Source organism: Narcine bancroftii, chromosome 4, assembly GCF_036971445.1.
Source record: "Narcine bancroftii isolate sNarBan1 chromosome 4, sNarBan1.hap1, whole genome shotgun sequence".
Taxonomy (NCBI): domain Eukaryota; kingdom Metazoa; phylum Chordata; class Chondrichthyes; order Torpediniformes; family Narcinidae; genus Narcine; species Narcine bancroftii.
Window position 1 is genome coordinate 75,350,442 of NC_091472.1, and position 17,855 is coordinate 75,368,296.

The window sequence follows — 17,855 nt, forward strand, 5'->3', positions numbered from 1 at the left end:
TTTTAATCCAAATAAATGTGTGTTAGACCCCTGTTGTTTGAGATACTCACCCACCCACCTATTTTTTTAATCCAAATAAATGAGTGTTAGACCTCTGTTGTTTGAGATACTCACCCACCCACCTATTTTTTTAATCCAAATAAATGTGTGTTAGACCCCTGTTGTTTGAGATACTCACCCACCCACCTATTTTTTAAATCCAAATAAATGAGTGTTAGACCTCTGTTGTTTGAGATACTCACCCACCCACCTATTTTTTTCACCAAGGATTGGTGAAATTGTGGACACTGTCGAGGGTGATCAAAGAATGCAACACAATAGAGATTGGTTAAAGAAAATGACAGAGAATTGGCAGATAGCATTTAATCCAGACAAGTGTGCGGCTTTGAACTTTGGAATGTCAAATATAAGGGGAAAGTACACAGTTCAAGGCACGATTATTAAACACATTGATGCGCAGAGGGATCTGGGGATCCTGGTTATTAGCTCCTCCAAAGTGGCCATGCAAGCAGATACGGTGGTGAACAAAATATTTGACATGATTGCCTTATTGGCCAGGCTATTGAGTACAGGAGTAAGGAAGTTATATTGCAGCTGTATAAAACCATAGTTGGTCATCACATGGAGTATTGTGTCTAGTTCTGGTCACCCATTGCAGGAAGGATGTGGAGATTTAGGAAAGGGTAAAGAAGAGATTTACCAGGATGCTGCCTGGATTTGAGGGTAGAAGTTGGACAAATTTTGTGTTTAATCTGCAGCAACAGAGGTTGAGTAGGCAATCAGAATCTTTCTCCCAGGGTAAAAACATCATGTGTGTGACAGATTATAGATATATTTTTTGGGAGATAAATTGAAGCAGGATTTTTAGTGTAGGTCACATACAAACACTTTAAAATAGATCTTATTTAAAATACTGGAGCTCTGCTCACGCTAGACAGTCCGGCGCCAACAGCCTTTGCAAAAGCTTTGGAGAGTGTCCAAGAGACTTCACTAATGGATTGTTGTTTACAAAAAGGCAACAGATAAAAGAACTTGTTGGAACTGCAGGCTGTCTAGAGTGGAACTTGCTGTTCTAAGAGGGTTATGTGATTTTGAAAGCAGAGAGAGTAAAACAGGCTTTTTCTCTGTGTGTGTGTGTGAGAGAGAGGGAGAGAATTCAGTTCTGCAGTTTTACAGTCAGCAGCAGCAGCTGGGACTGGAACAGGACAAGCTGGAAAGCTTGTGGAAAACCCCATTTGGAAGATGGGTTGTGACTGCTAAGTTCAGCCTGGTCAAAGCCCTTGTGGTTCATGCAAGAGGAGAGGACTGGCTGAAATAAGAGAAACAAAAAGGAACTCTGTGGTAACCTGGAAGAAAAAAGTTATCGCCTGGAGAACCCTGATGGGGAAAGTTTCTTCGACAAGACACTGACGTGGCTAATCGGAAAAAATCAGTTTCTCTCTGAAAACCAACAAGAATCTTCCTGAGTGGTGACCATTTACCTTTCAAGCACCAAAGCCTGGTGAAGATTCATAAATGTTAAATTCTGTGCACAGAATAAGAATTGCCTGCAACCAGTGAATTTGGAGGAATGAGAAGTGAGATTGGACTGTGAATCAAAGAATTTTTCTGAACTTATACACACATTAGATACACATGCGCTTAGAATTAGAAGGGGGTTAAGTTTAGTTAGTTAAGTTAATAGTAAATTAAAGAGTGATTCTGTTTTTTGTTTAAGTAACCATTTGTCTTGGTAAATATCTATTGCTGCTGGGTTTATGGGTTCTCTGGGCTCGTAACACATGTTTAACATGAGGTGGAGGTGGAGTTTAAAAGATATATGCAGGCTATCTTTTATTTTACACTGGTGCCTGGAATGGGTTGCCAGAAGTAGTGGTGAAAAATTATACATTGGAAGGATTTAAGAAACTTCTTCATTGTGTAAAGGATTTATAATTTGGGAGAATTTGGTAATATTATGGGGAATTTGTAAGATTTAGAGTAGGTAACATACATTTTAAAATAGATCTTATTTGAAAGATTGAAGACATACTGAAGATCTCTGGAGAATGTAAGCACACTTCACAAGTAGGTGTTAATTGAACTGATGTCATAAAATGAATGAACTGGAGCCAGGATAGCTACAAGTACCTTTCTGCAGGGTGCTTACGGGAAGGTCACCCCTGGGTTTTGTTTATCTAACAACAGCTGAAGAAGGTGGAGGTTTTGCTGGAAGTTTCAGTTGGATAGAGAGAGAGTGAGAGAGAGAGAGAGAGAAGTAACAAGCTCTCTCAGTCAGCTAGTGTGTGTCACACTAAAGCAGCTGAACAGTGTAAGCCAGGAAGAGCTGGTTGGAAACAGAAAGTTCCAGAGCAGTGGATGACTGGAAGTGCTATCTGTCTGATGTTTCTCTTGGAATAACATAGAAACATAGAAGATAGGAGCAGGAGTAGGTCATTCGACCCTTCGAGCCTGCTCCGCCATTCAACGAGATCACGGCTGATCTTAAAGTTCAGTACCCCGTCCCCGCCTTCTCTCCGTAACCTTTAATACCCTTATACTGAAGAATAGAAACATAGAAGGAACTCTGTGGTAGCTTGAAGAAAGAAGTTACCACCTGGAAAACCCTGTTTTCCAAGTTTCATCAGCGAGACATTGAGGTGACTAATGGTGGTACCTCAGTTGTGGAAATCCTGGAACAACAAATCTCTCTCTGCAAACCCTACAAGAACCTTCCTGAGTGGTAAACATTTACCTTTCAAGCACCAAAGCCTGGTGAACTTTATACATGTTGAATTCTGGGCACATTATAAGAATTGCCTGCATCCAGAGAATTTGGAAGAAGGAGAAGTGAGATTGAACTGTGAACCAAAGAACTTTTCTTAAATTTTCACACACATTACATACACGTGCACTTAGAATTAGAAGGGGGTTAATTTGGGTTAGTTAAGTATAGAGTTAAGTTAAAGTTTGATTCTATTTTCATGTTTAAAGTTGATTAAAAATAACTTTTGTTTTAAAAATCACTTGTCTTGGTGAATGTCTATTGCTACTGCGTTTTGGGGTCCTTTGGGTTCGTAATAGACACAAGAATGTGCAGGGAATAGAGGACTATAACTCATGTGCAAACCGCAGTTTTAGTTTACTTTTGGTATCATGATCAGTGCAGGAATTGTGGGCCGAAAGGCCTGTTCCTGGTCTGTACTGTTTTTGTTCTTCAAAAAAAAAAGCTAGGAAAGAACATTTAAAAAAAACTGCAGATGCTGGAAATTGAAAATCAAAACAGAGAATGATGGAAACATTCTGTAGGCCAGAATGAAAAATCAGGGGAAAAAGAGAAAGAGCTAATGTTTCCAATCAAAAACACTTCTTCAGAAATGGGAAAGAGAGAAAACAGTTGGTTTTAAGATGCAAAGGAGAGGAAGGATAGATCATGCATCAGGAATATCTCTGTCAGGGCCCAAATTGCTGCATGGACAATCTTGGATTTACCGTATATTTTGGCGTATAGGTTGAGTCTTGAAACCCTCAAAAATCACTCAAAAAATGGGGGTCGACTTATATGCCAGATACATTTTTGAGACCTTATATTCAACTAAAAAAAAATGCTCAACGCTGATTTGGCATATAAGTTGACCCTTGAAAAACAAAAAAGAACCAACTAAAACAAATTTTCATGCTCCCAATATATTAGAACAAAATTTTTCCGAAGAAAAAAAGCACATTTAGAACCCTTCAAAATCACTATCATCATCTGGGGCAAAGATCAGGACAAGCACATCCAGAGTCTCATTGTTTAAACTTTCATCGTACAGGACCCAGTCTGCATCTGATGAGGCGGCTTCATTGTCAATGTCCCACAATAAATCATCTTCCATACCATCCATTGCACAAGAGATGCTGCATTTTTTAAACGATTTAATTACAGTCTCTACTTTCACTTTATCCCATGCTTTGAGCACAAAGTCAGACAGCATATAAAGTGATGCAGCAAGTATTGCCCCGGCTTTTCTGAACGATTTTTCTTCACTCGTCATTCAAGTATTCCTTTCTTGATGCACATGTCCTTTGAATGACTTGTTCAAGCAGACATCTAGAGGTTGCAATAGGGACGTCAAACCACCTAGGATAACCGCCATGTGTTATTTAGTGCTAATCTATTTTAGAGTTCTCAGTTAAATGGCTATGACAAACTCCGTTCCTTGCGTAAACCGCCTGGCCACCTGTTCCACACATTGTCTATCCATAGCTTTATACCATTTTCATCCATCGTTTTTCATGAAAATATACAAAAATACCTTCTGAGAATTATATTTTAGGTTTAAATTTGTGCTTGAAGATTACAATGGGTTTTAACTTTGCCCCCGTCAGCCATGCACGTTAACACCAGGTCCTTTTACGTACTTCTAGCTTACAGTTTTCACAACTTTACATATCACTGTTCTATTGCCTAACTTTTTGAAATACATGATGGTTTTGTCCATGTTTCCAATATTTCATAATGCAAACTGGTGTTTCTGCGATTTATGTATAATAAACTCGTGAAAACTGGCAACTTTATGCTTGTTTTTTGTCATAATAGCAGATTTTTTTCTGTTCATGAAACAGTTGCACCAAGCGACTGTAGCTTCAAAATCTTTTCTGACTTCTGGGTACGACTTTGCCCACTTCAGTGCAAAAGCTCTTATTTTATTTTGGGTGACTACAGCAATCTTGCCTCTGTTCATATACCCATTCTGCAAAGTGACTTTCCAACTCTGGCAAATAATCTTTGCTTCTTTGGTATTTTTCTTAAAGTATCTTCTTTCTTTCTCTAAACTCTTACCAACTTCTCATATATCCCAAATTTTCTGACAGCGGCACAGTGGCTGGATTTCTTGGCTAACTTAAAACTCTCTTCATATTTTTGCCATTTTGCAGGAGGATCCATGATAACAAACACCCTCAGGCATCGTCCAACAGGTCAGTCATAGTGACTTGTTAAGGGATCAACTCATACATCCGATAAATGATAAAACCATGAAAATTGAGGCTGAAAATGGGGACCCAACTTATCTGCAGGTTGACTTGTATGCCAAAATATATGGTTGTGTAGCCGCACCGCTCCTCGAAAGAAAGACACACACACACACACACACACACACACACACACACACACACACACACACACACACAGTCAGGTATAGCTCTGCTTTAATGGGGGCTCATGCCCGACTTTCATACCATTTGCATTCCCGCTGTTTCCCTCTTTTGCTGACGTAATGGCCTGCATAAAAAAAGCGGGTTCCCCATGCGCGGGTACATTCCTACATTACAATACCTTTTACCCCGTGCGCTGTCCCTGTCTGTTTGCTGTGCAGGGGGGGCCTGTGCTATTTTGGGGCTGTTGGCCCTTATGCTACCTTAGCCGTTCGTCCACTGGTTCGCTTGCTGGAGCCAGTCCCGCTGCGTGGTCTGCTGGTGTTTGGTTGCGCTCGCCACCTGGAATGCCAGAATGATTGTAGTGGCGGTGGGTTGCTACTTTCTTTCTTTGGCTTGGCTTCGCGGATGAAGATTTATGGAGGGGTATGTCTACGTCTGCTGCAGGCTCGTTGGTGACTGACAAGTCCGATGCGGGACAGGCAGGCACGGTTGCAGCAGTTACAAGGGAAAATTGGTTGGTTGGGGTTGGGTGTTGGGTTTTTCCTTCTTTGTCTTTTGTCAGTGAGGTGGGCTCTGCGGTCTTCTTCAAAGGAGGTTGCTGCCCGCCAAACTGTGAGGCGCCAAGATGCACGGTTGGAGGTGATATCAGCCCACTGGCAGTGGTCAATGTGGCAGGCACCAAGAGATTTCTTTAGGCAGTCCTTGTACCTCTTCTTTGGTGCACCTCTGTCACGGTGGCCAGTGGAGAGCTCGCCATATAACACGATCTTGGGAAGGCGATGGTCCTCCATTCTGGAGACGTGACCCACCCAGCGCAGATGGGTCTTCAGCATCATGGATTCGATGCTTGCGGACTCTGCCAGATCGAGTACTTCGATGTTGGTGATGAAGTCATTCCAATGAATGTTGAGGATGGAGCGGAGACAGCGCTGATGGAAGCGTTCTAGGAACCGTAGGTGATGCCGGTAGAGGACCCATGATTCGGAGCCGAACAGGAGCGTGGGTATGACAACGGCTCTGTACACACTGATCTTTGTGTGTTTCTTCAGGTGGTTGTTTTTCCAGTCTCTTTCGTGTAGTCTTCCAAAGGCACTATTTGTCTTGGCGAGTCTGTTGTCTATCTCTTTGTCGATCCTTGCATCAGATGAAATGGTGCAGCCGAGGTAGGAAAACTGGTTGACCGTTTTGAGTTCTGCGTGCCCGATGGAGATGTTGTGGGGCTGGTGGTCATGGTGGGGAGCTGGCTGATGGAGGACCTCAGTTTTTTTCAGGCTGACTTCCAGGCCAAACATTTTGGCAGTTTCCGCAAAACAGGACGTCATGCGCTGGAGAGCTGCCTCTGAATGGGCAACTAAAGCGGCATCGTCTGCAAAGAGTAGTTCATGGACAACTTGTTCCTGTGCCTTGGTGTGAGCTTGCAGGCGTCTCAGATTGAAGAGACTGCCATCTGTGCGGTACCAGATGTAAACACCGTCTTCATTGTTGAGGTCTTTCATGGCTTGTTTCAACATCATGCTGAAGAAGATAGTAAAGAGGGTTGGTGCGAGGACGCAGCCTTGCTTCACGCCGTTGTCAATGGAGAAGGGTTCGGAGAGCTCATTGCTGTATCTGACCCGACCTTGTTGGTTTTCATGCAGTTGGATAACCATATTGAGGAACTTGGGGGGGCATCCGAGGCGCTCTAGTATTTGCCAAAGCCCTTTCCTGCTCACGGTGTCAAAGGCTTTGGTGAGATCAATAAAGGTGATGAAGAGTCCTTTGTTTTGTTCTCTGCACTTTTCTTGGTGCTGTCTGAGGGCAAATTGATTGATTAATGGTCTAAATTAGACAGACAGAAAACAAAGGGAAATAGAAAAGGCTGTGAAATGTAAGTCAGAACTGCAGGAAAAATCCATTCAATTAGGCAGTGTCAGGTAACACAGAAAACAAAATCAGCATACAGATCCATAAGATTCAACAGAATTTGCGAAGTCTATAACAAACTTCAAACACGTTTTTTTTTAAAAACTGTTTAATGAGCTATTTACTCTAGGAGAAGGCAGCAGATGAGGTGCTAATCCTCAATCTTCAATTAAGGTCTCACCAGAACAGCATTAGATGCCAAACAGAAAATTTCACAAGAGAGCAAAAAAAACTTAAAATGACAAGTAACCAGAAGTGCAGAGATACCAATTAGCTTGATTTTTTGAAAAAAGTGCCCTACTTGATTAACACCTTCAGTCATAACTTCTGAAATTTAAATGCTTGGCTAACTGGCCTATAGTTCCCTTCTGTCTTATTCCCTTTTTGAATGGAATTATATTTTCTATTTTTCAATCTGAGGGAATGATTCCTGAATCTAAGGAATTTTTGAAAATTATAACCACTACAACTACAGTATTTCACTGGCCCACACAAACACTTAAAAAAAAAAATCACTGCATGGCTGAGATACAGATAAAGATTATGGCTTACAATGCAGAGAATTCAAGTTGGGAAAGCCATGCTAGTAAAATCGTGAGAGTCCTCAAATTCATCCTGAGTGAGCCAGCAGTCAGGCTTGTATCTGCTCAAACAATATCCAAATTCTATACCCTCAATACTCACACTTGTATTTTTCTTCCAGAAGCCCCTTGGAGAGACACATCAATCCAATCCTCAAAGATAACACTCTGATTCTTCCACTCCTTCCCCTGAAAAAAGCGAATGCATTTTAATACTGGAGATGTCCTCTCTGCTTTGATCTGTTACGATTTTAATGCTTCAATAAGAAAACATTATTTTACCTATATAGATTAACTATATCTTAACCAGATTTAGAAAAAAAATGGATATTTTACCATTTCACATTACCAACAAAAATCCGTTTGTTGGTTTTGTGCCACTTTCATGTTTCAAGGATTTGTCCAGCAATCTGGATGATAAAAGCAGCCACATAAATTAAGTCGACTCCAGAAGAGGGGTGAGCCTGTTTCTCCTATTCAAAACATACTCAATCTCCATCAGCAATACCTGAAATTGAGGAATGCTAAAAGATTCCTTTCAATCAAATAAACCTGAAAGATTTTTACATCAAAAGGATAGGCTTTGAAGGACATAGGCTGAATGCAGGCAAATGGGACTAGCTCGGGTAGATGACTCAGTCGGAATGGACAAGTTGGGCCGAATGGCCCGTTTTTGTACTCTAAAACTGACTGTATTTACTTTGTTCATTTCATTATCACACAGTGAACTGGATCAAGTCTGAAAAACATCAGTAATAAAGTCAATCTAACACTGAAAACCTAGAAAGTGAACAAATTCATTTTGAAAGGGGACCATTTTTCATGAAAATCTGAGCAATTCTTGGCTTATATAATTCTTTTGACAAAGTATGTGTGGCATAGAAGCAAAATATTCAGCCCAACTTGTAATAACTTCCAAAAGATGAAAACTTCTGTGTATGAAGCAGTCCATTGATTTTATGGTGCACTGAATGGCAGAAGTTAAGTCAGGTCAGAAAATGAATGGACTGTAGTGGCTTGTGCGCGAGCGCAGCAAAAGAACTGAGACAGCAGGCTGTAAGCTCGTTTAACACAACTAATTTACTTAGAAGTTTGTGCTACAGCGTTTTATGCTGCCCCTTGCACACCAGAACTCAGGTCACATAGGCATAAGCACATATGCATACTTCCAGTCTGTACTGGAAGAGAAGGGCCCGTGACATCATCTTTTTTGCGGCTACCCGTTGAACACGGTGACAAGCAGGGCCGATTCGCCACTGCAATTATGTGCGTCGCCATACAACCCCTCTCCCCCACACAGAACCAGCGCTGGTGGTCTCATTGCACATTGTGGGTGAGACCTGTTGCTTCAGAGGCCAACCTCTACATACTGGTAGCGGGACCATTACCAACTCTGACAAGTTCAAGTGAGCTGGTTTAAGTCAGTTCAGGGTGAAAAGTTCCTCTCTGCCCCCGATGCCAAGAGTGAAAGTACATGCATTTCTCTGGAGCACCTTTTAGGGTCCATCATAGGGGCACTGGAGGGGTGGCCTGTGTACACCCCTGCAAACAAACACATAGTTGCCGGTGTCTAAACCTGCAGGGTAAGGCCAGGGTGGGGCAGGCAGTGTCCCAATGGTGGAGGTGGCACGAGTGATCCTAATTTGTTTCTCAGTCTTTCCAGTACAATGGCGGTGCCGGAGTCCTGCCCTGGCGGTGAAGGGAGGAATTGGCCCGGGGCTGCAAGGGGTTCACCGCAGACCAACTCTGCTGAGGTGGTCTTGAGGTCATCCTTTGACGTTGAGCAGATATTGAGGAGGACCCATGGCAGTTCTTCCTCCCAGTTTGGCCTTTCCAGCCTTGCCATCAGTTGTCTTAAGGTGACAATTAAAACGCTTGATTAATCCATTGGACTGGGGATGGTAAGCAGTTTTGCAGCATTGCTGAGTGTCCAGGAGCTTGGAAAGTTCATTCCAAAGGGTGGAAGTGAATTGGGCCCCCTGGTCTGTAGTTTTGTGTGCTGGGACTCCAAAGTGGGAGACCCAAGCAGTAAGGAAAGCTCTGGCACAAGTCTCAGTGGTGGCATCTAGGATGGGGATGGCCTCCAGCCATCAGGTGTATCAGACTACAATTGTGAACAGGTAGCAAGACCCTTGGGAGACTGGCAAGCGGCCCACTACGTCGATGTGGACATGCTGGAACCTGTGAGTCGGTGCATCAAACAGTTGAAGGCAGAGCTTGGTGTGCCGCTGAACCTTCTCAGTTTGGCAATGCGTGCAGGTTTTTGCCCTTTCACTAACCTGCTTCCAAAGTACAACTAAGACAAAGCGGGAGGATATCATCCGTACTGTCGTGCGGATTGAGGGATGGGAAAGACTGTGTAGCGTGTTGAAAATTGTTCGTCACCATTGGGCAGGGACGACTGGTCAGGGTTGGCTAATGGAGATGTCACAGAGTATGGGTGCACCATTGGTCCAGTGGGTGGTCTCGGAGCTGTAGACTCATGATCGTTGTCCTGAAACTGTGGGTCTCAGGATCATCTTGTTGGGCTCGAGCCAAGTCGTGACAGCTAATACCATGTGATAGGGCGTGAACAGTTGGCCTGGAGAGTGTGTCGGCGACAATGTTCATTTTGCCCAAGAGGTGGCGGATGGAGGTAGGGACTTCCAAGACACAAGATAAGTGCCATTGCTGGCGGGCGGACCACGGGTTGGAGGATGTGGAGAATGCAAATGTCAATGGCTTATGGTCTGTGTAGACTGTGAAAGGCCGCCCCTCCAAGAAGTAGCAGAAATGGCGGATATCCAGTTAGAGAACTGGCAGTTCTCTGTTGAACGCACTGTACTTCAGTTCAGGCACTCATAGGTGACGACTGAAGAAGCTGAGGGGCCTCCAGGTGTTGTCCATGAACTGTTCCAGGACACCGTCCACTGCTGTGTTGGATGAGTCAACAGTGAGGGCTGTGGGTGGACAAGCATCATTGTTGCAGCCAGGGCCTCTTTGCTTTTCTGGAAATTCAGTCCACTCGAGGTTTCTCTTGGAGTTCGTCATTATTGTGAAGAGTGAGTACATGATGCTGGTAGCTGCAGGAATAAACCTGCTGTAGAAGTTCAACATGCCCATGAATTATTGCAGTCCCTTCAGCGTTGTCGGTCTAACGAACTGTCAGATAGCCTTCACCTTGTCAGGTAAAGGAGTGGCGCAGTTCTTGATGATTCTGTGGCCCAAGAAGTTGATTTCCTCAAGGCTGAACTGGGTCTTCACTGAGTTGATGGTGAGGCTGAACTCAGCCAGTCAGTTGAAAAGCTGGCTTAGGTGTGAGATGTGTTCCTCAAGGGTCATCCTCACTACTAGAATAACATCCAGGTAGATGAAGAGGAAAGGCGCTGGAAGGTCTGGGCTGGGTTTTTCAGGCCGAATGTCATGTGAAGAAACTCAAAAAGGTCGAAAGGGGAGATGTCGTTTGGACATCCCCGGATCAGGTCAACCTTAGAGAAGAGACGTGCACCATAAGAGGACTGCCTCGAAATCTTGGATGTGGGGGTACCAGTCTGGCGTCGTTGCATCTTTGAGGCGTCTGTAGACTCTGCAGAGTCTCCAGCTGTCATTGGATGTCCCCAAGTTGAGGGGAGAGGCCCATGGATGGTCAGACCGGCTGGCAATACCGAGTTCCTCCATGCACTTAAACGCTTTCTTGGTGAGGTTGAGCTTGTCAGGGGCTAGACATCGGGCTCGAGAATGCACTGGCGCGCATGTGGTTGCTATGTGGTGCTGGACGTCATGCTTCGGCATGGCGACAGTGAACTGGGGACGCAAGATTGAAGGATAGCTGCCAAGGAGGAGGCTGTATTCGCTGTGCAAAGTCTCCACGGAGGGGAGGTGGGTGGCTGTCTCATTGGACATGCTGAGGGGTACTATCTGGAAAGTCTCTGAGAGGACCAGTTGTTTTCCGTAGATATCCATCAATAGACAGTGTGCCCACAGGAAATCTGCACCTAGAAGAGGCTTGTCCATGTATGTGAATGACCAATTGAAAGTGGTCTCGCTGAAACGTACGGGGATGCACCTTTTGCCAAAAGTTTTAATGGTGGTGTTGTTGGCTGCGCGGATGGGGCCTCGAGTAACATAGGGGGAATGATGCTTATTTCCACACCTTTGTCCACTAGGAATATGTGGCCTAAGATCCTGCCCCAGACGTGGAGTAGGCTGTTTGGCTGGCCAGCTGCCGTGACCACTAACAGCGGCTGGCCCTGTCGTTTCCCCTGAAACAAGCATGACTGGCGGTACCTGAGTGCTCCTGCGCCCCACCATTGATGGTAGAAGCACCATTTTGGGTTCGGCTGTTCAGTTCGTGGAAGAGGAGGATATTGCTCACATGTTGGACTGGCCTTGGGTGCAGGTTTAGGCGGTGGCTTTGTAACACGGTTAACTGTATCTGTGGGCTCACGTTTGGAGCGGTAAAGGACGTCTGCCTGTGCCGTGACCTTATGTGGGTTCTTAAAGTCCGCATCAGCCAGTAGCAGCTTAATGTCTTTGGGCATTTGCTTGAGGAAGACTTGCTTGAACATGAGGCAGGGTGAGACATGGAAGTATTTTGTCGAATCCAAGGCAATCTGCTTGATCTAGAACTGGGCCTCCACTTGGCCAAACCAAGTGCAGGGCATGTTCATCCAGAATGTGGGCAGCTTTAATGCAATGGCACCTACAGCTGCGGAGTGCACTGTGTCGAGTCTTCCCGACGTGGATACTCGTCGGGATCGCCAGGGTAGTGGGTTGTGCGCAAACGCAGCGAAAGCAGCAGGCATTAATTAAATACCTAGACTTGTTTACTGAGTATAAACTTTAAATAAAATAATAAAAATTTTAATTATTTAGGTGTTACTATTACTAAGAATTTCAACAATTTTGTATAAGGAGAACTTTCTGACTTTAATGAACCATGTTAAGAAATCCTTAGTTCAGTGTCCCTAATTGGATGTATTAATGTTATTAAGATGAATATCCAGCCCAAGTTCCTTTATATTTTTCAAGCTGTAACTGCTTTTGTTCCCAAAATCTTTTTTGATTCATTCAATTCTGTTAACTCTTCCTTTGTCTGGACAAATAAATGACCTCGCCTTAATAAAACTTTTCTTCAAAGTCCTAAAAAGAAAGGTGGGGTTGGTGTTCCCTAATTTTAAATTATATCATTGGGCAGCTAATTATGAATTTTTGGATTCATCATAAAGGCAGACTAGATGTTGCTAGTTGGATTAATTTGGAAATTGATTCAACCACAAAGTATCCCCACATTTCGATACAGGTAGTAGGAGCTCCTTTCCCCTTTTCTGCTTCTAAATTAACTGATAATTTTGCTGTTTAATATACGTTGAGGATTTGGTTTCAATTTAGAAAACATTTTGGATGCCATGGATTTTTATTGATCAGTCCTCCTTTAGCTAATTCCTTTTATTTTATATAACTTGGGTACAAGATTTTGGTCAGAGTTTGATATCCAATCTTTCCAAGATCTCTTTTATTAACCAAAATTTAGCTTCTTTTGAACAATTATCTTCTAAATTCAAAATAACTAAATGCCATTCTTTTAGATAATTACAGATTAGCATCTTTTTAAATTCCATGCTATTAAAACTCCCTCAAGATTTAGAATTAAAGATGATAGAGAAGATTTATAATCTTAAACCAAATACTAAAAAGTTGTTATCAGTTCTCTATGAGTTTTTATTGATGTCTAGTGGTGATTCCCTGGACAAGACTAAGAAACGATGGGAGCAAGATTTTCAACAAGAATTTTCTGATGCCTCATGGGATTCTATCTTAAAATTGGTTAATTCATCTTCTTTATATGTTCGACATTCACTATTGCAATTTAAATATTCCAAAGTTCAATTCGCTAAAATTTATTCTAGTTTCTTGACAAAAGTGTGATAGATGTACATTATTTCATATGTTTTGGTCAGGTTCCTCGCTTTCCAGTTATTGGAAAAGTATCTTCTGTACCTTGCCTTTAGTTTAATATTAATTTAGCTCCTAATCCTTTTCTTGCTCTATTTGGAATAAGTAAGTCAGCTAATTTAAATTTGTCTGGGCTACAGTTTCATGTAGTTGCCTTTGATCTTCTTATTGCCAGAAGAATTATAGTTATGAGATGGAAGGACGCTGTCCCTCCTATAAATGATTTTCTGATGTGCGATGGCACGCTTGACTCTGGAAAAAATTAGATGTTCTGCTAATGTAATGAACTTTAATTTTCTAAATTTATGGGGTCCTTCCCTTAATTATTTTCAGAATTTATAAGATTATTGAATCACTTTTTACAGTTTGGTTGTCCTTTCTTTCATGCATTATTGGAACATAACTTCACAAGGGAAGGGTTAGATTATTAGAATAGTTATTGTTTTATATACACTTTGTTTTTTGCCCCTTTCATAGTTTGTTTCCAGCTATTTGTTAATATGTATATTGAATACCATTTATTGATATAACCTTAGTACATCAGAATTAACAAGATAGGTCTATGCCAGAATAGTGAAATCACTTTCGTCAACAGAAGCAACTGCTTTGCAACACACCAACCAATGTTTCCAATACCAAAATAGAAATACAGTACTGGGATTGATAGGTTTGAATTATAAGTAGAGACCTGGACTTTTGTCCCTGGAGCTTAGGAAGATAAGACTGGGGGGGGGGGGGGGGGGGGGGCGGATGGGGATCTTATAGAGGTATAAAAAAACTTGAAGTGCATGAATAAGGTTATCGTCATTGCCTTTTTTTTCAGGATGGGGAATCTAAAATTAGAGGGCACAGATCTCAGGTGAGTTGGGAAAGATTCAAAAGTGATCTGAAAAGCACATTCTTCACAAAGAGGATGATGGTCACATAGAATAAGGTGCTATAGAAAATGCTGGGGGTGGGGGGGGGGAGGAAATAGTAACATTCAAAAGACATTTATATAGGAAAAGATCGGAGGGATATGGGTCATACACAAATAAATGGGACTAGCTTGGTTGGCATGGACAAGTTGGGCTGAAGGGCCTGTTTCTATGCTGTAGAATTCTGACCACCCCTTTCTGGTTCCATCTGCCTATCATTACCTTTTCATCAGATTCCATCTGTTATCCACTGGTCTCTGCCCAACACTCCCAACCCACTTCTTGTCGATCTTTACCTTCCTGCTCAGACCTGATGCAACGTATCAACCCAAAACATCAACTTCCACCTTTTGCCTTCACAGATAATACTTAAGCTGCTGATTTCTTCCACCATTCGTTTTTTTTTTATTTGTTCCAGAATTCTGCAACCACAATCTCTTTTGTTTTCATATTTATGTAGCACTCCAGTTAAGTTTCTGGTCAGACTATCACAAGGATGTTGAACTGGAACAATTTAATGATAGTGATGTGAGGAGCCATGGATTCCTTCATCATCTGAAGATGAAATAAACCATTGCATAATCTTCAGCAACTATAGGGTTTCCTGAAGATCAATAATGGAACAACTGATGATACATGAGCTGAGGTCAATTATTTGAGGAAGTCCTCCTGAGGTGGATATAATGTATTTTTGGAAATCAGCAAGTACATATTCTTGAAAAGATTCCAGATAGTGGCTAATTATCTGATTCCCAGTTGCACCAATTTCACTTGGATTCCTTGTCTCCACACTTCATCAAATACTGTGTTTCACGTCAGTAGCATTCATTTTTGTCTCACCTTTGAAATACAGTTCCTTTGACCACATTTGGATCAAAGCTGCAAAGACACTGGAGTTCATTGGCCTTGGCATGAGTCAAACTGGTTGTTGGAGTTTAACTACATGTCACACCACAGAGCACAGTTAGTGTAGTGGTGTATTGTTAGTGCTGTATTGTAAGGAGTTTGTATGATCTCAAGAAAGTGTGAGTTTATCTAGGTGCTCCAGTTTCCTTCCACATTCCTAAGACGTATGGAGTTCATTGGTTAATTGGTTACATAGGTCTATCTGGGCAGCACTGGTTCAAGGGCCAGAAAGGCCTGTTCCTGTGCTGCATCTCTGGAAAAAAAATAATTCTGTTGATTGCTGAGAGCAGACTGAAGTGGCAGTAACTGGCCACCTTTTCTCGATACTACATACCTGTGCAATTTTCCATGTTGTTGGGAAGATGCCAGTGTAGAAGATGCATTGGGACACATTGGAGAGAGATATGACTGGTTCCCCAGCACTTCATATAATCAGCTCTATAACTAAGATGCTATTAATCCCAATTGCTTCTGTTCATTAATTGCTCTTGGCCATTTCTTGGTGCAGTCAATTGAACTGAATTGACTGAAGATCAGATTTGGTGATGTCACTTGTCACTTTTGGTGACGTCGATTGCAAATGCTCTTCAACAATTCAATACTTGATGTGGCAAGACTGCAGCGCTTCATTCCTTACAAGTACAAGATCAAACCCATGTGAAATATGCCATAAGGCCATTGTTGATGATATTCATGGATTTTATCAAGTTTATTTAAAATATTTCTTTCAACTATTTTGCATTTTAGCCCCAAATGAAATTTTTAATAAAATGCATTAGTATCCATTCTGGTCAACTGCCACGTTTCCTTAGCTGTTCACCATGTATCAAAAGCCAAAGTATAGTTTAATAAACTTGAAATCAACTGAAATAATTAATCAGTACTTACGTATCAAAGACATTAAGCAGCCAGTTCAAACACATGTCGACACATAGTGGCACATTAACCAAATCCTTGTAATTTTGTTCCAAACCATCATAAATGGTTGTTAAACAGTTGATCACCTCAGTCACATTTAGAAGTTGCTCATTTTGTACCAGTTTGTGTTGTTCGAAAATGCGATGCGCTGTGTTCAGTTCCAATAAATCCACTACGAGGAAAAAGAAAACTAAATTGAATTAATTTATTTGAATCACCTAAAAAAATTTCACAATTAATTTTTATCAAAAGAAATAAATACAATGACTAAGAGTATTTAAGAATGGCAATCACGTCATCTCATCCAAAAATAAGACTTTCAAATCTAACCAGAGAGCTATCAGAATGCTATGGGTCATTTTACAGTCTAACATGAACAAAATGATGATGGAGAGAGAGAACACAACACTGTGTTTCTTGGGCCACTCAACAATTGAGATACAGGACTCGGGACGTTTCAAGCTATATCTTTTCTCTGAACCAAAATGCATTGTGTTCAAACTGGAGCATTTCTCATCTTCTATGGCCTTTCTTCTCATAATATTTAGCACTTTAAATGCAAATCTGATTCACGCGCATTTATTTATTTATTTAGTGTAGCAGTTAGCGCAATGCTGTACAGCACCAGCAACCTGGGTTTTAATCTGGTGCTATATGTACGTTCTCCCCATGTCTGGGTGGGTTTCCTCCCAGCCTTCAAAAAGTACTGGGTTGTAGGTTAATTGTGCGGCATGGGCTAATGGGCTGGAAGCGCCTGTAACCGTGCTGTATGTCTAAATTTAATTTTTTTTAATTTAAAAAAATTAAATTCAAAATGTCTTAATCTACAGGTGTTTTTCATTATTTAGTCAGAACATCAGTGTCTCAATTAAAAAGAAACAAAGTATTTTACCTAATTCAGAGAAGAGTTTAGATTGTCTCCTAAATAAAATTATTCAGGAAATGCTTCAGTGCTTGTTCAGTCTTCAGTCAAAGCAATTTTGCTCCATTCATTCGACTCGTGGAATACCAAGTTAATCATCCAAATGAAGCAGAACATATCACAAAACAAAATCTTGAGGCAATTTAAATGATGAGGCCCCCAGAAGTATCACTTTGAATGACACAGAGACTTCTATACTGCTTAGTCATGGATCATTTGGTGAACGATCATCATTATGGAAAATGAATGCCACGCAAGTGTTATGAACTGTGCGTAACAAGCAGCAATAGGCAATGAATCAGTTAGTGTTCAATTTTAAAACTTATTTTTAACTCTTAAACTGTAGTCTTAACCTTTAAGCTATCCTTGACACTATCCCCAACTATGTGCGTGTGCGTGCGTGCGTGCGTGTATCTTTTAAATTTAGTGTTGAAGTGTAGGCCTTTGAAATTTGATGCCCAGAATTAGTGTTGAACTGATGGGAAAACTGGAGCTGCTAGACTCACAAATTCTTCTTGTGTTGTCTTTGAAGAAATGTTCATCCACCTGAACTGTGGTCACAACATTCCTGGTTCTTTTGTAAGCAAGACTCGAACTGGCCGGCCTCCATGAGGCTTCCAAGACCCTGGCACCGACCGGTCTCTCAAAGTAACT

The 17,855-nt window shown here is 41.8% G+C and overlaps 1 protein-coding gene across 7 annotated transcripts in view; it reads right to left on the reverse strand.

The window, feature by feature from the left end:
• The window catches only part of LOC138760695 (utrophin-like), a 632,519-nt gene that overhangs the window by 51,338 nt on the left and 563,326 nt on the right, over positions 1-17,855 (reverse strand). For all 7 annotated transcript variants that reach the window (XM_069931641.1, XM_069931640.1, XM_069931644.1 and 4 more), the window contains 2 exons: positions 16,250-16,451; positions 7,708-7,793 (listed from right to left, as the gene is read on the reverse strand). In XM_069931641.1, the coding sequence (XP_069787742.1) occupies positions 7,708-7,793; positions 16,250-16,451 (288 nt within the window). The remainder of the gene's footprint in view (positions 1-7,707; positions 7,794-16,249; positions 16,452-17,855) is intronic.